General features: G+C 50.0%; 1 protein-coding gene across 4 annotated transcripts in view; it reads left to right on the forward strand.

Moving 5' to 3' along the window:
- The window catches only part of THAP12 (THAP domain containing 12), a 10,937-nt gene extending 5,820 nt beyond the window's left edge, over positions 1-5,117 (forward strand). For 2 of the 4 annotated variants that reach the window (XM_027699832.1, XM_027699830.1), the window contains 5 exons: positions 1-362; positions 519-639; positions 1,529-1,636; positions 2,019-2,055; positions 2,285-5,117. In XM_027699832.1, the coding sequence (XP_027555633.1) occupies positions 52-362; positions 519-639; positions 1,529-1,636; positions 2,019-2,055; positions 2,285-4,233 (2,526 nt within the window). In that variant the 5' untranslated portion in view covers positions 1-51 and the 3' untranslated portion in view covers positions 4,234-5,117. The remainder of the gene's footprint in view (positions 363-518; positions 640-1,528; positions 1,637-2,018; positions 2,056-2,284) is intronic. The other 2 variants (XM_027699831.1, XM_027699833.1) reach the window with 2 other exon arrangements.
- The last annotated feature ends 16,749 nt before the right edge of the window (positions 5,118-21,866 follow it).

The following is a 21,866-nucleotide window of genomic DNA, read 5'->3' on the forward strand; positions in this document are numbered from 1 at the left end:
GAATGGGAATGGTGCTGGTCCCGGGGATGAAGAGCTCCGGGAGAGCCGGGAATGGGAATGGTGCTGGTCCCGGGGATGAAGAGCTCCGGGAGAGCCGGGAATAAGAATGGTGCTGCTCCCGGGAGAACTGGGGACGGAACTGGTGCTCATCCCGGGGGTGGAGAGCTCCGGGACAGCTGGGAATGGGAATGGTGCTGGTCCCGGGGATGGAGAGCTCCGGGACAGCCGGGAATGGTGCTGGTTCCGGGGATGGAGAGCTCCCGGAGGGCTGGGGACAGGAATGCTTGGTTTAACTGGATGCTCACAGTTTTGGCAGGTGCACAGGCACAGGGCAGTACCGGTTACCTCTTTCCTAACAAACAGTAGCTGCTTAAGGCTGAATTTTTTTGTGATTTATACATGATATTTGCTTGCTTCCTTCCTCGAAGCTGCTTAACCTGCAATTTTGAGCGTGGTTTGAAATTGGAAGGGATTTTGTTTTATCTTAAGACTCTCTAATTCCTTTGCTCATCGTGCAGGTGCCAGAGATGGGTAGAGAACTGTCGAAGGGCAGACTTAGAAGATAAAACTCCAGATCAACTCAACAAACATTACAGACTGTGTGCTAAACATTTTGAGACTTCTATGATATGCAGAAGTGTGAGTGAAAACAAGCAATTATTTATTGCACCTTGCAAAACATCACGTTTTTCATCAGAATGCTCTGGCTTTTAATCTTTGAGCTCCTGGGTAACTGGTCACCAGGGAAAATTAATTTCTTGGTGTTAATGTTGTCACGGTCTGGAACACCACGCAGGCTCCCAGCTGCTGGCACAGAGGGTGAGGCGGAAATGAGCAGCTGGGGGAGAGAGAAACAGCTGCTCCTGCTGGTTTAGGGGGTTTGTGGAACACTGGCCCTCACTGCAGTTCTTTCCTCATGACCATCCACGAGTCTTTTCTTCCTTCTGCTCTATTCACAGATGCATTTCCCTTCAGTATAATCTTTCACAGTAGTGTTTTGTGGAATTCAGAGTTCTACTTAAAGAAGCAATAGAACATTTTGACAGTGAAAATGTTTAGTGGATATTTTCTAGAATTGTGAAATAAGTGATAAAACCCAACACACAATAGTAACAAAATGTTTCCTTTATGTTGCATAAATGTCTTTTTATCCAGAATGTTGATTTTTTAAAAATTTTTTTTTTAAATAATAGTATTGCAACAAATTAAAATTATTGCCTCCAGGGTATTTGATGTGAAGATAATGGGGAGAAAAAAGCATTTGTGGTTTGGGTTGGAGTTTTCTTTAGAATTTGTCTTCTCATTTTCAGTGTTCTCTTGATATCTCCGGAATGTGCACTGCACAGCACAGCTTTTCTCTTTGGTGGCATCAGGAAGTGAAAACACTAGAAAATACAGAAAAAGAAAGGAGAAAAGGAAGAGGAAAAAAAAGGGCACAGCGTGTGGAAAATTTTGTGGGTTTTTTTTGTGCACACATAGTGAGAATTTCCGACAGGATTCCCTAATCCAAGTCTCTGTTTGCTTCCAGAGCCCCTACAGGACGGTTCTACGGGATAATGCTGTGCCAACTATCTTTGATCTCACCAGTCACCTGAACAAACCCCACAGCAGGTACAGGAAAAGGATAAAAGAGCTGGTGAGTTTTTTGATGTGAAATTATTGCTGTGACGTTAAAAGAAAATAAAAAAGAAAACAAAAGAAAATTAAAAGTTGCGAAAGGAGAAATTGCGAAAAGGGAATCTATTTACTAAAAATTATAAAATACATATTGAAGAAACTTCTAATATAAGCATGGGAATGTTAGCAGTAGTAACAGGCTATTTTCATGTAGTTAGCAGATACAGGTAATGGCAGCAAAACACTACCTGAAGGAACCTCCTTGTCTTAGACTTTCTAGCACTTTCTGGTAAATATTATCTGGTCTTATCTACAATATTTGTATCTGATCTTGATGTGTTAATAGTTAAGATCCTGTGCAGGACATTATCATCAATGTAAGTTCTTTGTTTTTCTTCAAGAGTGAAGAGGAAATAAGAACACTGAAGCAGCAAAAGAGTAAGTGGGCAAAATAATTAAGATCATAAAAATTTCATTTACTAAAGCTGACAAGGTAATGCAGGACACATAACTATTAGTTTGTACATGTACAAGCTCTTTCCAAACTACTCATTCAGTTTTAAACTGGAAACATTCTCCTCTGGTAACTTAAAGGTAGTGGGTTTAGCAAGGGGGAAGTAAATGCTGTGTGTTATTCTGGACACTGATGGTATTTCTCATTTTGCAGTTGATGAAGCCTTTGAACGGCAACAGGCAACTCAAGAGTGCAATGAAAGCAATGCCCAAAATACTGTGTCAGAGGAAGGAGGGCAAGGACAGGAGGAAGAGGCTGTTCCCTTGACACTGGAGGAGAGAGAAAACAAGGATTACCTTAAATCACTGTTTGAAATCTTGATCCTGATGGGGAAACAAAACATCCCTTTGGATGGCCATGCTGTCGAGGAGCTCCCAGAAGGTATTTTTGCCTCGGACAACTTTCAGGCCCTGCTGGAGTACAGGATAAACGGTGGTGATGAGGTGCTGAGGAAGCGGTTTGAGATGACTGCGGTCAACCTCGAGTACTGCTCGAGAACCCAGCAGAGACAAATGCTGGAGATCTGTGAGAACTGTGTCAGAGAGGAGACACTGAGGGAGGTCAGAGACTCGCACTTCTTCTCCATTGTCACGGATGAGGTGGTGGACATAGCAGGAGAGGAGCATTTGCCGGTGCTGGTGAGGTTTGTGGACGACTCTCACAACCTGAGGGAAGAATTCATAGGGTTTTTGCCGTACGAGGCCGATCCCGACATGTTGGCTGTTAAATTCCACACGACTATTACTGAAAAGTGGGGTCTAAACATGGAGTACTGTCGGGGTCAAGCCTACATTGTCTCCAGTGGGTTTGCTTCTAAAATGAAAGTGGTGGCCACAAGACTCTTGGAAAGGTACCCCCAGGCCGTGTATACACTGTGCTCTTCGTGTGCCTTAAACGTCTGGCTGGCAAAATCCGTTCCCGTGGTTGGTGTCTCCGTTGCACTGGGAACAATGGAAGAAGTTTGCTGTCTCTTTAACCAGTCTCCACAGTTACTGGTGGAACTGGACAACACCATTTCTGCTCTCTTTCAGGACAATGAGGAGAAGGGCAATGAGCTGAAGCGGATCTGCCGCTCCCAGTGGACGGGCAGGCACGACACCTTTGAGGTGCTGGTGGACCTCATGCAGGCCCTGGTGCTGTGCCTGGATGCTGTGAGCAGTGACTCCACTGTCAGGTGGAACAACTTCATTGCTGGCAGAGCGTTTGTGCTCTGCAGTGCACTGACAGACTTTGATTTCATCGTCACCGTTGTCGTTATGAAAAACGTCCTGTCTTTCACGAGGGCGTTCGGGAGGAACCTCCAGGGACAGACATCAGACGTGTTCTTTGCAGCTGGCAGCTTAACAGCAGTGTTGCACTCCCTGAACGAGGTGATGGAGCACATTGAGGTTTACCATGAGTTCTGGTTCGAGGAGGCAACGAATTTGGCTACAAAACTGGACGTGCAAATTAAGCTCCCGGGAAAATTCCGCCGGGCGCAACAGGGGAACTTTGACCCCGATATAACCTCGGAAAACTACTACAAAGAAATCCTGAGCGTCCCCACAGTGGAGCATATTATTCAAGAGCTCAAAGACATATTCTCAGAACAACATCTGAAGGCTCTGAAGTGTTTATCTTTAGTGCCCTCGGTCATGGGGCAGCTCAAATTCAACACGTCCGAGGAGCACCACGCCGACATGTTCAAAAACGACCTGCCCAACCCAGACACGCTGTCTGCCGAGCTGCACTGCTGGAGGATCAAGTGGAAGCACAGAGGGAAAGACATTGAACTCCCAGCCACTATTTATGAAGCACTTCACTTGCCTGACATCAAGTTTTTCCCCAATGTTTATGCTCTGCTCAAGGTCCTGTGCATACTTCCACTGATGAAGGTGGAGAATGAGAAATACGGGATAGGGCGGAAGCGCTTAAAGGCCTACCTGAAAAACACCCTGACAGAGCACAGGTCCAGCAACCTGGCCTTGCTGAACATAAACTTTGACATAAAACATGACTTAGATTTGATGGTGGACACCTACATTAAGCTCTATCCAGAAAAAGTAGAATTTCAAGAAGACGGTATTGCCCCAAACAATTCGGAAGTAACAGAAAATGCTTAATTTTTTAAGCTCTAACCAGTCTGTTGAAACAGCTTGTTCCTAACTTAGGTTTCAAAGCTGGGGGGAAAAAAAGTGAAATTAATATTAAAAACATCACTGCAATTGTGTTTCCATTTTAGACCTCGGACTGAAGAAACTGTGGTCAGTGACCTAAATTATGTGTTGTTAGTCCACACTAAATGTGTTTGGCAAACAAAATCAAGCCTGAAAATAAGCCCATGCTCTTGGCAGAGGGGCTTTCTACACCTGACTGGCTTACCCAGGTGCTCCTTTGCTTCATTGCATCGTGGGAAACGTACCTGATGATTGTAGGTCTGATGGGGCTGTTACATACTGAGGAATTAGGATAAGGAAAAAAAACCCCAAAAGATTCAAAGGAGTATAATCCATTTAAGTTCTGTCACTTAGGATTTTATTCTTTTTGAAAACAGTTTTCTTTTCAGAGGAGTCTTTGGTGTGTGTTTCAGTGGCATTTGGGAGGGTGGTTCAGGTGCAATCCTGGTGTGAGTGGCTGTCAGTGACACTGGGTACGGTTGGGGTGTCCTTGGCAGAGTCATCCCCCCTCTGCAATCCCTCCGGGACTGTTTACATTCCTTTGGGTGAGACACAAACCCTTGGTTTCTTCAGGCTTTTAACAGGCATGGCAGGAGCATTGGAATTCCTGAGAGCCACTGAAAATGTATTCCACAAACATCTGTGTCTGTTCGCTCCCTCCCGACACCCTATTGTATGTTTATTTGTAAACTCACCCAGGGCAGATTAACATAAGAGTTTGTTTGTTTGTCTAGAGGTAAGATTGAAAATATTGCTGTTATTTTTTGGCAAGAACGAAACATTTTTGTACAGTTTGTTGCGATTTAAAATAAAATGTGAATTGCTTTGTACACAGTATTGGATTTCTCAGCAGAGCTGTGCCTCTGGGAATGTATGTTCTGTGAAGGTGCCTTTTAGTCTTGGCAGGTTTTCTGAACTCCATTGTTTTTGCAGCTCCAGTGAGCAGCACTGTCTGAAGACACAGGTAAGTGTGATAGCCCTGCTGATCTGTGTGCTCTGCTGAAGGTTTTGTGAAGTATTTTGAGGTAGCATTAATTGAGATGGCATTAATTACTGTGCTGTTACCACTGGAAGTTCTGTCAGTCAGGCAGAAAGAGATGAAGTTGGAAATGGCTGGAAGGTAAGAGTTCTGCAGCTACCCTGATGCATGCCAGTTTTATAACTTATTTATAGAATCACAGGATGGTTTGAGTTGGAAGAGACCTTAAAGGTCATCTCATTCCACCCTGTGTGGATTCTCTGATGTCTGGTAAAGGGTGAGCCCACATCCAGCCATGTGCTGCAGCCAGGGGAAATGCAGGGGCTCCTGTGACTCTGCAGGACCCTCCTTCCTTCCCCATATTTGTATGGAATTGGCCAGTGGGTTCAAAGGTATTAGTGGAAGCCTGATAAACTCGCACAAGCACCCCAGAACATTTATAGGGGTTTTGAAATCCTTTTTATTTCAGAAACGGGGCTAAAAATACCAAGTCAAGGAACAGCACATAGAAGAAGAGCATGCAGAACTGTTAACACCATTTCTGCCTGGCAATTTGGTATATTCTAGCAGACAAACAGGGTAATTAATTTACCCTTTTTTTTTCCTGTTTAAAAGCCAGGCATATCAGGATTCTTTTAGCTTTTAAATGGGATACATCCACCTCCTTTGTGCTCGGCTGAACGTGCTCAGGAGCTGTAGGGACCTGCAAGGAAAACCAGGAGGGAGAGCAGCTGTCACCAGCAAATGCATCCCGAGTTTCCAGTGAGGTGGGAGAGCAGGGGTGCCTCAGGTTTGAGCTGGTTCATGTGCAGCCCCCACCCCCAGCTGTGTGTTCATGGCCAGTGCCTTTAAAATCAGGTGCCATTAAAATGTCTTCTTTCACATATTTTCAGATTTCTGGACCAGCAAAGGGACTTAAAGATTGTAATAATTTGGTTGTGGATTACGAGAAGGTTGGAGAGGGACTTGTGACAAGGGTATGCAGTGGTAGGACAGGAGGGAATGGCTTTAAACTGAAGGAGGGGAGATTTGGATTAGAGATTGGGAAGGAATTCCTGGCTGGGAGGGTGGGGAGACCCTGGCACAGGTTGCCCAGAGAAGCTGTGGCTGCCCCATCCCTGGAAGTGTCCAAAGCCAGGTTGGAGCATCCTGGGATAGTGGGAAGTGTCCCTGCCCATGGCAGGGGTTTGGAATGAGATGATCTTGAAGGTTGCCTTCCAAGCCAAATCATTCTGTGGTTCCATGATTCCCTGCAGGTAAAGTGGCAGTGTTTCCTGCTCCACTGAGAAATTTAATTTTCCCACTGCTGTGTTATATTCTTAAAGATTTGGGGCTTTTTTTTTTTGAATGGCTTTTTGGTTTTGTTTTGGGTTTTTTGTCTTGTCGGGGTTGGGTTTGGTTTGGTTGGTTTTTGTTTTCGTTTCATTGAGGTTTTGTTTGTTTTGTTTAGGTTTTGTTTCATTTAGTTTTGGTTTGCGTTTTTTTAATGTTTGTTTGTTTTTTTAACAGCCGCCAAAGCTGAATAATGACTGGTTTGTCACTATTCACTTCTCCAGTGAAGAACAGACTTGGACTAAACGGAACACAGAGGTGTTCAACACAACAGGCAGTGGGAGTCCTGAAACAAAACCCCGTGCCATCAAAGCCAAAAATACAAAAAGCTCTTAACAGAAAACTTATTTGGAAAGGACAGATGGAAAAAAAAAATCACTCCTGAGCTGTGTAACGGGATCACGTCGATCAACCCAGCAGCGATGGCACATAGAAACCTTCCCCTGTGAGCAAAAAACAGCACCTCCCACTCCTCAGAAACCAGGAGCATCTTGTTCCAACCCCCCGAATGAAAGTCAAGGAGCTGGATGATGAATTAGATCAAACTAGATAATTAAGCTAGACTCAACCAAACTTCAAATAGAGGAAAAAGTCCCCCTGTAACTCCTTTTAAGTGCTACGGTCATTACCAGTTGTCTAGGACTAATCACAGATAATACCATTGAATTCAGTGGATGCAATCACAGGTTTAGGGCAGGGGTTTTCTGTGATATTTGACTGTTTGATTCCTGGAAATAGTCTCCATGCTGGAACACAATTTTTCTTCTTCAGTGTGCCCCAGGAGCTCTTTTCCATTCGTGGGAGCAGGTAAAGAGAGGTGACCATGGCCCTGGGAGGCTGAGGATGGGCAGAAGAAGCACAGTGGTTATAGCCGTGCTTTGTTTCCACAAAGCTGGGCTTTGGGAGCTATAGGAAAGCATCACTTCAATAATTTTTTTTTCAACAGATCAGTTAAAAAGCACAGCCTCGGGCTCTCAGCCAGCCCTTTTTCCGTGTAGCAGAAAGAAGGTGATAATCGGGGTGTGCAGAGAATGAAGCAAAGCTTCGCTCCCGTCCGTTCCCTGGCGTATTGCAGTGTTATTTTTGCCACTAGATGTCCTGCTGACCCCGCGGGCTGAGCTGCTTTCCAGGAACGGGAGAGACCAAGGTGGAAATCCAGCTGTGACCAAGCCCGCTTGTGACTTCAGTTCTCAAGGGATTGTTTCTGATTGATGACGGCTCCTTCACACAAAGAGCCTGGGAGAACTTCCTCATCTATCTCCTTTTTTCAGGTGTCAGAACGGGAATAAGACTCTTGCTGTCCCCCATCACTGGTCCCATTTCAGAGTTTCCTGCTCTCACATTGTGATTCTCGTCCCCATCCCGTCTCCCTGATGGTCTCTTTGCTTTTTTTTTTCCGGGGGGTTTGTTCTCTTTGGCACCTACGAGTGGTGCAGGCTGAGATGAGCTCACCACTCGGTGTTTCCATCCGTTCCTGGCAAAACAGAGGAGCTTTCAGCACGAAACGACACCTTCCCCATCTCCCCGTGTTCCCACGGCTGTTCAGGGCGGTGTCCCAGTGCAAGGAAATTCCAGGGATGCTCAGGAGGGTATCTCAGCGGAGGAGCCTGCAAGAAAATATCAGAGAGTCCATGTTTTAACAGCCTTCCCTCAAGATAATGGTGAGGACTGGAGAGTTTTCTCCCCTTTCCATTATTCAGCAATTATCAGAAGGGAAGTGCTGCACGGGATGGGTGGGACTCTGACAAACAAGTGTGTGATAGAAATTCCAGGAGTGGCAGAAATGGCCACCATATCTTCTGGACAAACAGGACAGCACAGGCAGGCTGAGTTCAGTGCCAGGAGCTGCAGGAAGAGAAGGTGGGACCCAGAGCTTGGGCTGGTCCCTGATCTGACACTTCCAAATAAGAGACCCGAGAATGGGAGGATGTGTGGGTCCCTCCTCTCTTTACCTGCTCCCACGAATGGAAAAGAGCTCCTGGGGCACACTGAAGAAGAAAACCAGGGAGGTTTTGTGTGCAAATTGTGTTCCAGCATGGAGACTCTTTCCAGGAATCAAACAGTCAAATATCACAGAAAACCCCTGCCCTAAACCTGTGATTGCATCCACTGAATTCAGTGGTATTATCTGTGATTAGTCCCAGACAACTGGTAATGACCGTAGCTCTTAAAAGGAGTTACAGGGGGACTTTTTGCTCTGTTTGAAGTCTGGTTGAGTCTAGCTTAATTATCTAGTTTGATCTAATTCATCATCCAGCTCCTTGACTTTCATTCGGGGGGTTGGAACAAGATGGTCTTTAAGGCCCTTTCCAACCCAAACCATTCCGGGATTCTCTGCCAGGCAAAGGGAACAGGGAAGATGAGGCAGAACAATAATGAAAATGGCTCTAAGCCCGTTGCTGCATCCCTGTGGTTTATGATGACCCTGTGTGTCATTGCATAAATGAACAGCAGCTCTCGTTATCCCCCTGCAGACGAGGGCTGGGGCTGGATCAGTGGGGCACAGGGAAGCCATGGAAACGTGGAGCAGGAGGAGGCAGCAGGAGGCACAGGTGAGACATTGCCAGAAGGGCTTTCTTGGATCTCCTGCTTGGGGTGGGTTTGCTCAGCCCTGCTGATCCCCCGCTCCCCTGGTACTGGGGGAGAGCACGAGGTGAGCACCTATTGCTGGACTCAAGTGGGTGAAAATTACTCCCCCACCACACCTCTCACAGAGGAAAAACCGGGAAAATCCAGGCGCGAATGTCCCAGTGACAGCTCGTAAGAGACACCAGGGCCGGCAATCAGCTGAGCGTGAGGGGTGAGAACAGGAGGCTGAAAGCAGGGCCGCCGGGGTGCCAAACGGGAGAGATTAATTCGAGTGCATCAAAGGGAAGGGAAGCGGGACCCGATAATCTGGGACGGCCCTTCTCCGGGATGGGATCTGTGGGCTGTGAGCTCACATCTGCGGGGAGGCAGCTGGAGCCACGGGGACTGGCAGGACTGCGAGGGGAAGGGTGTGTGTGCTCTAAGGAACAGTCCCAGAGCAGGCAGGGGACGTCTGTGCCCAAAGTCATCTCCAGCTCTTCCTTAGTCATCGTTTAGAAGAATAATAGTTCCTTTGGGGATTACTTGGAGTGTTGTCCGAGTAAGGCAGTAATCCATGGAGCAAATCCCCCCCCCCCGGCCCTACTAAAGGAGGTGATTTCCCTGCAGTGAATAAAGATGCTGCAGCTCTGCTCAGAGCTCTGAAGATGCTTCTCGGAGTCTCCCCACCCCGGGCTCCCGCTCTGGGGACCGTGAGATGGCGCAGTTCCCTCGGATATCAGATCCCAGCTGGCCGCGCACCCACCAGGGCATCTCCCGCAAAAACGTGTCCGTTCCACAGCTTCGGAACTGCAACCGTGTGCTGAGGAGCTGCTGCTTTATTCGCTGGTTGGCTACATCACCTAACCCCTCTCTCTGCTTGCCTTCCAGGGGGTCAGTGAGGTGCTGCAGGACAAGAAGGAGAAACGGAGCGTGTTGTGCTCCCCCGTTAGCGAGTGTGCCCCTGGCAGGGATCCCCTCCCTCTGCTCTTCTCAAGCAGGGCTTTAAAAAAATAAACTAACTCCGAAGGCGTAGTTATGTGTCCCCCCTGGAAAGCACCGCAGGGACACGGCTTGTTTCGTCCCTGAGGCAGCGGGATGCACAGAGCACACGGCACAAGGTGGTGGTGGTGCCTCCCTCCCTCTGGGGAGGGAAGAAAAGGATGGAGACCCGGCCATGGCACGCAGGGGGTGCTGCATCCCTATCCTGTGCTGTGCTGTGCTGGCATCCCTATCCTGTGCTGTGCGGGCACCAGCAGGGACACACGCCCTGTGTGTGGCAGGTTGTGGTATCCCTTCCCTGGAGCGTCACTGATCCCCGGGGTGATTACGGCGAGAACTCGCCCTCCTGCTCCGCAGGCAGCGCTGTCAGGCCCTGATTCTTATCACCCGTACACTTGGGAGATCAAAACAGCCATGAAAAGGCTTCTCCAGGCTCTGCTGAGAGCGCCCTGCCTGCCCCCGGCCACATTCCAGCAGGGAGAGGAGCCCCGCGCTGTCCTGGGCAGGCACCACCCCAACACCGGCTCCTCTCTGGGCCACAAGGGCAGATCTGCAGACCCTGGCACGGACACTGCAGGTGCTGCCTTTGGCCCCCAGGAGAGAGGGGACAAGTGCCCCAGGCAGAGCAAGGACCAGAGGGGCCGCTTGTCTGGGTGTGCCCAGTGTGCTGAGATGACCTGACTCTCCCTTCCGGGGATGCCCAGAGCTCCTGAACCATCGTGCTGCAGGGTGCAACGACATTTAACATCTTCTTCACCTTCCAGAGTTGCCTCCCACCCTCCCTGGGTGGCTCATGTGATGCTGGTTCCAGTCACCCAAGGCCTGGGTCTCCCTCTGGGTGGGCAGAGCTGTGGTGCCTCCAGCCTCCCCAGTTCAGCCCCGGCCTTGGGACAGCACAATGGGATCAAGGATGGGAGCAACTGCTGCAGCAGGGCCCTGCCCACCCCTGGCACCTCCTGGGGCACTCCCAGGCTTCCCCCAGGCACCACGGCCACCTCTGCTGTGGGCTCCTGCCTGGGAGCTGAGCCCTGCAAACCCACACATTCCTCCTTGCTTGCACACCACGGGCTTTGTTTGTTTTAATCAAAGGGGGCCCTGATAATTATTAACATATTTAATTATTTTTCCTCTGAGTCACCGGGCTCGGGCGTGGGGTGATCACAGGCATTGCTTTACTCCACAGGCCCAGCCCTGGAGCGTTTGCACCACCAAGGAACGGCCCCGTGCAGACAGAGCTCCCATTGATGCCTCCCAGCCTGCCTGCCCTCCCAGTTCGAGCTGCTTTGTGCTTCACTGGGAAGTGCCACACTCCAAAGGAGCAGAAGTGGGCACACACAGACAGTTTTCAGGGCTGAGGTTGCTGACTGGGGCAGAGCTGGCAGGGGATGATGTTCACCCGAGCTGTGCTCCAGCCCTGCCCCTCCTGGGGGTGTCAGCCCATGGAACCCCCCATGGAACTGCCTCACCCCACAGCACCTCCCTTCCCAGCCCGTGGCCTGGCAGCAGCAATCAGAGCACGCTGCAATTAGTGGTGTTTGTGTGAGGAAACTCGGAATCTGCACTTCCCCATGATTTATGAGCTCTCCAGCCCGGGCTGGCCCGGCAGTCGCCACTGTTCCCAGCCCGGGGAGCTCGGGGTGTTCCCCCTCCTTCAGTGGCCACCGGGGCTTTGCAGGGAAGTGCTGCCCTTGGAAAAAACCCACAAGGAGCCTGTAGGGTCTGAGCAGTTGGGATGGGGACTGACCCATTAGTCAGGGGTGCCTTTGCATTGGGGTGCACCCACACCATCCTCAACTCACTCCTCTGGGACGTGGGACTCTTCCCCTAAAACAAGACAGGACCCTGTGGTCACAGATCCCACAGGACTGGCTTGGTCCTGAGCATCCAGGAGAATTAGAGTGGCTGGCAAGCAATAATCACTTTAATTCTCTGTCCCACCAGTGCTGCAAGATTGTATCAGCCAAATTGGGGACAGGAAAACTGTGGAGGATCTCAAGGACACACAAAGGGGGCCTTGGCAGGGCTGGGATTGAGCAAAAAATCTTCAGACACCTACAGAAGATGTTGGCCCTTGTGGAAATCTGTATTTAAGAATAAGTTTTTGGTTAAATGCTCATATAAATATTTATAGAGAGGGAGAGAAAAGAAGAGGTGGAAAGAAATAAGTTTCACAACCCCAAAACCTTAACAATTTTAAACAAATCAAATCTGTTAATAAAAACCAGAACACTGATGCTACTTTAAAAGGACGTAAGATAAGGGTCAGTCTCTGCTTTCCCTGGAGGGAAAAGATTGGAAAATTGTGATCAGGCTGTTCCTACTAAGGTTGGGCTCAGAAAGCCCCTTTTCCATTAGCTCTAATAATAGCAGCACTTCTTTGTCACTGGAGACTCCAGGGAGCAGAGGTGGTGTCCTGGCATGGAAAGGCTCGTCCCCACCAAAGCCTGTTCCTAATCTCGGTCAGGAATTTGGGTGGGCAGAGATCCCCCCAAAGCCCTGGTGTTTTTGGTGTTGTCTCTCTGCAACCTTTGTGTGTGTGGCTCCCTGAGTGCTGCTGCTGCCGAGAGCAGGGCTGTGCCACGGCAGCATCCTCCCCTCAGCACCACTCCCCAGCCCCTCCTCACACAGCCACACAAAGCTCCTTTATTGCACAGCCAGGGCAGGGAGGGGGGGAAAAACAGCGCAATTAAAGCCCAGACTATATTAAGCCGCAGAAAACCACAAAAATAAGTGCCTGCAATCCCAGCAGTGCTAAACCTGCCCGCTGACTTCCCTTCCCAAAGCAATCCCGGCCTGACCCGGGTGGGAAAACGCCTGTAGTCGTAACCACTCCGTCAGGAAAACACAAAGCAGGGCATTTATCTGAGTGTTTGATTGCAGAGCTTGGCCCTGAGATCCCTTCCCTCTCCAAATAACAAAGCCAAGACGCTGCAGGTAACAGTCAGGCCAGAAAGGCTGAGAGTTTCACTCCCCACGAGTAAGTTTTGGCACAGTAGCTACTTCACACCCAATTAATTACTTCAGCACCAGATTATACTTGCAGGCTCCAATATAAGTGATAATAGGAACCAATTAAATTAATTTATATTTACTTTGTAAGCATATTTTCCTTTGGTAAATCTTTGCTTTGGTTTGACAGGTTGGACTCCAGCGTTTTGTTTTTATTAAGAGATACGGCCCTAAATCCAGAGGAACAAATCCAAACCTGGAAAGCCAAGAAGTCCTCCCCTGGAAGGTTCCTTTTGAACCCGAAAGGTTCAAAACCATGTAGGACACGGGGTTAAAAAACAAAAATAAAATAAAAAGAAGGATGTTTGCACGTGCCTGGACTAATAAAACCAGCCTGTGGAAGGTGTGGGGAGGTGCCAGGGTGTCCTGCTGGAAGAACACGAGCACGGGCTGGGTTGGAGGTGGTGGCTGGCGAGGTTTTTGTGCCAGAGCTTGAAACTGAGATAAACTTTGGTGTCACTGAGGGCAGGCTCACAAAACAGCCTGTGTGGGAGGGAGCCACAGCCTGGTGGGGGGAACTGGCTGAACGTGCAGCTGCTTCAAGTGGGGTGGTGCCAGTTCATCCCATTGGATTTTGGCTTGGAACTTAAATGGTTAAACACCTCTGTGCTGCAGTAGCACAGTGGCTGCTCCTCTTGCACCCAGTTTGGGTGTCCCTGCAGCACACATGTCCAGGAACAGCTGAGGGCCTTTGTGTCTTTCCTGCACCCCACACAGGGTGACTCAGAAGGGAGGGATTTATGAACCATCACGTTATCTCATCCACATCTCGGGAGACAACCCTAGGAAATACAGTCCCAGTCAGGTGAAGAGTGGCCTGCCCCAGACAGGGACAGCCAGGAGAGCAGACCTGTGCCCAGAATGGGGTGCTGGATGTCCCTCCCTGTCAACCTTTCCCACCCCACTGCCAACCCTTCCTTCCTTCCTCCCCTTTCCCACCCCACTGCCAGCCCTTCCTTCCTTCCTCCCCTTTCCCCCTCCAGCCTCTGATGGGTCATGAAGTGCAGTTCTTCTTGTCACCCAGTCAAACCATTCCTGAAATGTTTAAGGCACCTCCTCTCCTCCTCCTCCTCTCCTCTCCTGGGCATCTGTCACAGGGAATTGCAGCTCCAGCAAAACCACCTTTGGAAAAGCAAACCTGGGGATGTGCCAGAGCCCTCCACTGCTGCAGGACAGGCTGAGCTGCTGTTTCCCCACAAGCTTCAAGCAACAGGCTGGAATTGGGGGATGAACCACGTTGTCCATGCTGTTAAAAGCCTCCAGTGAAGGTGGGAGAGTTTGTGTGGGGTCTCTGCCTCTGGCATTGAATTATGGACCACACCAAAGGCAGCAGGGACAGGGACACCCGAGGTGACAGTGGGGCTGGAACTGGGAGATCAGGAGAGAAGTTTCTTTGCACTGGTGCTGGTGGGCTGGACGTGTGCAGGGTGGGGGCAGAGGCACATCCTCATGGACCCTCACTTTTTGTTTCTGTCGAGGAGCGCTGGCTGAAGCCTCTGCCCTCCCCTGAGCTGGCAGGAATGGGGGGACACAGTGGGGAAAACACGCCCCTGTCCTGCCCTGAGGGGTGAAAGACAGCTCACTGAAGTTGCCAAGGAGGCTTTGGGGACACTTTAATGACTTTGGAAAGCCACTGGGCTCCTTCTGGGCTCTGAGAATTCGCTACTTCCAACGTTGCTGTTTTCTCAGCCTAGCACAGCGTGTGGATTTTACAGCCATGGAGCTGCTACTCGTTTTTCACCCTCTGGATGGTGATTTATGGCTCCTGGAACAAAGGTTAAACCCTCTTCCTCTCCCTGTTAGTGCTGTTTTACATGCACAGATCGGTGCCGTTGCACTCGGAGGAGTTTGTTGGCCAAGGTCCCAAAAAATGCAAATTTCTCTTTCTTTGGGGTCTCCCGTGCTTTGGGTCAGGGAGATGTGTGGGTGTCTCACCTCAGCAGACCTACACACAGGAAATCTTCGCTGTGATTCGGTGGAGAAGGATCAGAAAATGAAAGCATCTGCAGGACAACCCCGGGGCTGCCCCATCCTCTGGTGCATCCTCGTGGGGCAGAGACATTGTGCCCTCTTCTCTCTGCCCGTGTGCAGGTGTGCTGCCCACCCAACAGAACACCGGGGAAGATGGACATAAAATCATGGAATCCTCAGCTGGAAGGGACCATGGAGCCTGACTCCTGGCCCTGCACAGGACACCCCAAGGGTCCCAGCACGTTCATCAGCTCAGCGGCCTTGTTTGCTGCAACAAAAAAGAAAAAAAATCAAAAATCAAGCAAACCAACCCGCTGTGTTCAGTGAGGGACACGCTGCATCTCTGCAGTCTGGATCTCCCCAAACATATTCCAGCTGATCTCCCTTCCTGACTCCTCACTTGCCCTGCCAGGGCTCAGCCTGCTTTCTGCTGCTGGCTGGGATGCACAAGCACCCCTGGACGGGCTCTGTGGCTCCATGGTCCTTGTGGGTCCCTCCCAGCTGGGAATATTCCGTGGCTCTGTGTGCAGGGGCTGGGCTGGAGGTGGCATCGCTGCTGGGAGCCAGCGGTTGGCCCTGGGCTGGGGACACCAACCCTGGTCTGTGCCCCCCACGGCCCCTGGGCTGGGGACACCAACCCTGGTCTGTGCCCCCCACGGCCCCTGAGCTGGGGGTACCAACCCTGATTTGAGCCTCCCAGGACCCCTGAACTGGGGCACCAACCCTGGTCTGTGCCCCCCACAGCCCCTGAGCTGAAGCTGCTGTGGGTGGTCAGTGCCCCGGATCCAGAGGAGGCTCCAGGACGTGGCTCCTCATCCTCAGTGAGACATTTTGCTGCTCTACCACCCCGCCCCGTGAGCCATTGTTGTGCTTGGCTTGTCCTCCCACCAGATGCAGATTTGCTGTTGTGAGACAGAACTTAAGAAATTAAAACTGTGCGAGGGGAGATTTACGGGCTGTGTTACTGCCGGGCTGGGGAGTGAGGGCCTGAAGAGCTGAGGTCTGAAGCACAAATATTTGAGTTCTGCCTTTCACCCTCCGTGAACTCCACTGGATGGATGGAGAGCAGCCTCTGTGCACTCCTGTCTGCTGCAGTTAAATCTGGACAGCCTTCAGAGCAGGAGGTGAGATCTGGCCAGGCTGTGCCAGAAGAACTCCAGAAACAAGCTGTGTGAGCCACCACTCCTGGGACATGCTCAGCAAAGCTAGGAGGGCATCACACTGTCACATCTCTGCCTTCTCCAGCCCTCCCCATCATTGGTGGAAGCCTCTTGTGAGCCCTGGCTGAGCTTATTCCCCTGGCTCCCTCTGAAAAGCTGGTTCCTGCCTTAATAATTTTAGGAGAGGGGATGATGTTATCAAACAACACGAACATTTTAATGCCATCAAAAGCCCCCACCAGGCTGAGAAATGAAACTCCTGGGTTGTTTGAATTCTTGTCTCTTCACCCCTCACCCTTCCCCCTGCTCAGGTCCCTCCTGTGCACTGACTGCCTCCATAAAAGTCTCCTTTGTAAGTTGTCCAAGCTATTGTTATGTCAATATGTTCCTCTTTTGGAGGGACCCCCCAAAAAAGCGAAAAGTCGCAAAAAGTTTCAAAAGCTCAGAAAAAAAAACGAGTCTCCTGCTAGATCTCCACCTGCTTCACTTCCCAAGGGAAGGTCAAGAGGAGGCTCGGGAAGGGTGGAAGTTCATCCTCAGGAGGCTCAGGAAGGGTGGAAGTTCATCCTTGGGAGAAAACAGCCAGAAGCAACAGAGCCTTGTAGTCTCTCCGAGGTCCAAGGCTGGGACCTAAACCAGACACATTTCAGCTCAGAATGGGGCCGGTGCTGGAACGGTGGGAATGATGAGGTGTTGAGACAAAATACCAATGAAAGTTGTGGAGTCTTCCTCTTCAGATATTTTCAAATTGTGAGCAGATGCCTGCTGGAGCAGAGGTTGCAGCCAAGCACAAGTTATTGGGTTCCTTATTGGAGCATGCGATTTTATGGTCCATGTTATATGGAGCTCGGAATAGATGATCTTGTGGCCCACTGCGACTTTAAAACCCGAGAAATAGGTAGTTCTGGATCAAAAGGAGCCAGGTTTCCTCTGGATCTGTATCTTGAGGCTGGCTAACTCTCCTGCCTGAGAAGACACAAACCCGGATTGAAGCTTTTCTCCTTTTACGGCCGCGCTGTTAAAAGCCCAGACTGTGTTCCCAAGCTGAATTTGTCTGGCTTCGGTGTGGTTATGGGTCTGCCTGTCTCTGCCTGGCTGGCTGGAAAGCCCTGCTCCCAGGGGGACACCAAGCACAGCCTCTTGGGCCTCTGATTTCCCTCAGGTGGGGCTGGGTTTGGCCAACAGTCGGATGCTGCTCCGGTGGGAATGGACAGCCCTGAGCACACACTTGTGCTCACAGCCTGACAGGGAGAGGTCTGCAACAGCTTCCTTCCTCCAGACTAAAAATAGAGAATAGTGGAAGTTAACATCAAATTAATCCCTTCAGAGGGAGGCTGATGTGTTTCAGAACACCCTTTGTCGGGGTGGCTGCCTCTGATAGAGTCAGATGACCCTGAAGATCTTGTCATGTCTTTTAGGGTTACAGACTAAATAATAGTGTCAGCCTGACTTTTTTTATCCTTGGATCTTTAAATGTGAGAGTCGTTCACTGCAGAAATCTGGTCCCTACTCAGTTTTCCTGAGAGGTTGGCAGCTCACCCTCTACAAATAAAAGCTGAAGTGGTATTCACTGTCCACATCATCTAAGCCAGTAAGGATTTCAATTAAGAGCATTTCTGGGCTGTATTTTAGGAGTTAGTGTCTGTCAAGGTTTTACCTTGGGGTTCCTGGGTTAAACCTCCCCGTCTCCGTGTCGTGCTGCGTGGAACAGCTTTACTCTCTGAGGGAATCCATCTCCCCTGTCTTTCCCCCCCCCCACAGCCTCCCACAGACACGAGGGGGAGCTGGTTTTTGGTGTGTAGCAATAACAATTTGTCAGGGTGCCAAGTTCAAAGCCTCCGACCCGCTGCCAGCGCGGGGCCCGAGAGAGAGGTCACGACTAATCTCAGGCTTCTGACCCCCCAGCCACATCCACCACGGCTGGATCAGAGCAGAGGGGTGGAAGAGCTTATTTTGAGAGGTTTTGGATTTCAGGTGAGGTCAACCAAAGATTTGCCCAGATGGAAGAAATCAAGAGGATAATATGGAGCATATTAGGGAAGATGAAAGGCGTCGTGTAAAACAATCTCCTCCTCGGGCTGGGAAGGAAAAGTCTCACTGCCAGGGCAACCTTCCGGTCATGGCAAAGGAGCCCAGAGCAGAGAATGTAGCAGAAACCAGGCACTGTCCTGGAAAAAGCAATGCTAGCTCAGAGATTCAGAGTGACACCGCTGGGGTTTACGAAGGCTCCTAAACAGAGGAGGCTCCAACCTCCTAAACCGGTGGGATTTGGGTGCCTTGGTACTTTGGATAATCCCACGAGGCACCTTTTTGCATTGTGAGGAGTGTGCCCATAGGGATGTGGTTAAGCCCTCCCCTCTCCAGGTTTCTCCCGTGCATTTCCTTGCAGCTTCTCTTCCAGGCCCATTTTCAGCTCAGAGTGGATAATTTCATGTGGAAACCATGTACGTGTTGCATTCATTAGTATAAACACAAATGTTGTTACAGGCATAAATCAAAGTTTAGACTTCTCCATACTAGTTCAAATGTGTATCATAGCCAGCACTGCAGTTAATTCAAGTGTTTCCTGGAGTTTTTGCAGGCTTGGAGTAGAAGAAAACCCCAATTTTGTTGCAGACAGAGTGAGACATGTGAAGGCTGCGGTCGCCTCCCAGCTCATCCCCGTGAAATCTGATTTTAGCACCTTTTCCCTTGACTTGTGGTGGAGCAGCCCCCAGGCAGGAGAAGGGTGTGCTGCCTCTTGCATGAGAACAGCCCCCAGCCAGGAGCACGAGGAGTGGTTTGTGCCCAGCCCCTGCACTGGTGAGCCCCCCGTGCCTCAGGCACTGCACCCACCCCAGCGGGATCAGCAGCATCTTCTGCTGCAACCCAAGGAACCTTCAATGCTCTGTGGAAGTGAGACTGTAAACTACAGGGGGAATGAGTCTTAGCAGGAAATAAGGTTTGCAGTGTCCAACAATAACAGCAACAGCACAGTGAAAGCAGAGCAGCTGATGGAGGGGGAGAGCTGCTTGAGATGTGCATTTCTGACCCCGTTTTACTCAGTGGGTTCCAGTGGGAATATTGGCAGGGTGAGGAACAGTTTGCCACTGGAAAGCCCTGAATCCTCAGGGCAGAGATGCACACTCTGCTGAGACATCTCTCCCTGGGCTCAGCACAGAGAGCTCGTTGCCAAAGAAGTGAACCCACATCTTTGGGGACAATTCATCCTTCACACAACCCAGAGCTGGGTTGGTTTTTGCCTTGCAATCTGTTGTGTTTCACTCCATTTCACCCACTCACTGGAGCTGGTTTTGCCTGGTTGTCCTCCCCAAAGCTTTTCCCAGTGGTGGCACACAGTCATCTTCCTTATAGATCTGGTGTTAGCTGCAAAAAGAGCAGGGAGTTTGATGTGGCAAATTCTATTGTGGTACCTAACTCCGTTTTTTAGGAAGAAATCCTGTCCCTCCCATCCATGGAGTGCAGTGTAAGGACAGTCCCTGCCATGGCTGACTTGTGCCATCCTATTGCATTCAAATTCACATCACTGTTGAGTAACAGCCAGTGTTGCTAATCTGTTTTTTTGCCAAAATATTGTCTGCCTTTGAAATGATAATCATAACACAATCATGGGAGAGATGGGAGAGAAGTCCAGTTACAGGAATTAGTATAAGGACATATTGTAAAGGAACTGCTCACCCAGGGATAAAGCAGAGGGTGTGTTCCTCTGAACTATGACCCTTCACTTGCCCTCCTCCTTTCCCCCCACTTTGATCAGTAAAGCAATTTACAGTATTAATATTTTGTTTACAATTTTCCTTCGTATCTGCTCAGATGAAAAGGAAGAGATACAATCTCCTCCATTATTCCTGGTTTGATTTTCCTCAGAAAATAATTGGAACTCTTTTTGAGAAAGGCAAGCAGAGAGGGATTTGGGTTTCCCCGTTGAGAAAAGAAATGTGAATTACAGAGTTGTTATGAATTAGCCTAATTTGATTTAAGCAGAACAGAGTGGAAATAAGGACCTGGCATCTTTCTCCTTCCTCAGATTTAATGGAAGATGGAAATGACAAAATAAATAGGAAAAAAGATCTTATGTGATACAACAGAGTTGCTGATAGAATAGAATTATTCCTCAGTCATGCTGGTTATTATTATATGTGGCTTTAATATCACGGGGAGAAAACCCCTCCTACTGATTTTACTAATTTTTCAAGTCCCAGAATGTTAAAGAAAGAAAGTGAACCATAACTGCTGGTATCCAACCTGCTTCTCTCTGTGGGAAACACTGAGTGCTTCAATCAACTTCCCCCAAGCACCAGTTTTTGAACCTGCAAAATCCCCTTTGTCCACCTCAGAGCAAAGAGCTGGACTTGGGACAGGTCACCTGCCCAGCTCTGAAAAGCTCATTCTGGGGGCTTCTTTTTGATTTTTTTTTCAGTCCAGGTCAATGTTTGAGATGAAAGTGCTTTGAGCAACGTTATTAAACGGAGGTCACTGCAGAGATATCAGAGCAGGAGGGCTGGGGGAAGTGTGTGCAGTACCCTGCTCCTGTCTGCCTGCCCCCCGTGATGACTCAATTTATGAAGGCAGCATTACTCACCCCACTGTGTCTGGCACAAGCAGGAGGAATTCATGCTTCTGAAACCCAAACCCCTCTGGCAGAGCAGCAGAGGCACCGGGAGGGCTCAGCTGAGTGATTCTCGCTCGGCTTCGTTTTGGCACCCACCGCCAGCTCCTGCTGAGCCCACATTCAATGGAGCAGAGAATCCAACTGTTCCGTGCCCCTTTCAAAGGAGGGGAGTTTTCCCAGCTCCCTGGTCACCTCCAGCATGCTGTGCCCGCAGCTCGGCCCCTCCTGGGCCTGGCACAGCTCGGGCAGCTCTGCTACCAAAACCCAGTAGCCTGTGACTGATGAGGTATGAAATGAAACACTGCTCATTCTTTTCCTTGGCTTTCCTGGCTCGGTGCAAAAGCCTGCCCGAGGTCCCCTTTGTTCTTGGCAAGAATGGAGATTAATCACTTCTGTAAGGAGAGGCAGGACTGGAAGGACCTCCCTGTGAGATGAGCTGAGGTGGCTGCAAGAGAGGGCTCTGATTTTCTTCTCTGGGCTGTTTGCTTTTGCTGCGTGGAGGAGGCACCTCAGCCAGGCTGAAATCAGTGCCTTCCCCAGGGGAACAGCATCAGGTTGTGCCTGCAGAGGATCAGCCTCCAGCACTGCCACCCTGCCTTTCCCAGCACCCCAATTAACCTGGGGGTGCAACCAGCCCAGCCCAGGCTCAGGGTGCTGCAGTGCCACGCTCTGCCCCTCTGGTCCTGAGTGCTGCAGGATACTTCATGCCCCAGGGACCCAGAGCTCCTGCAGGGCTGGTGGGTCCCCAAAGTGTCACCTCTGGAGCCTGCTGTGAGCAGCACAGCTCCCTGTGGGACCTGAGCTCTGCTGTGATTGTGGGGCACAGCTCCTGCTGGGATTCCTGCTGCTTCTCTTCTCCAGGAGAACACCCCTGGCTCTCCCAGCCTTTCCTTTGCCTGCCAGTGTCTCTGCAGGGATAGGGGTGACGGGGATTTTCTGACCCACCACG

The sequence above is a fragment of the Neopelma chrysocephalum genome, unplaced genomic scaffold (assembly GCF_003984885.1).
Source record: "Neopelma chrysocephalum unplaced genomic scaffold, ASM398488v2 Primary Assembly neopelma1_141, whole genome shotgun sequence".
In the NCBI taxonomy this organism is placed as follows: domain Eukaryota; kingdom Metazoa; phylum Chordata; class Aves; order Passeriformes; family Pipridae; genus Neopelma; species Neopelma chrysocephalum.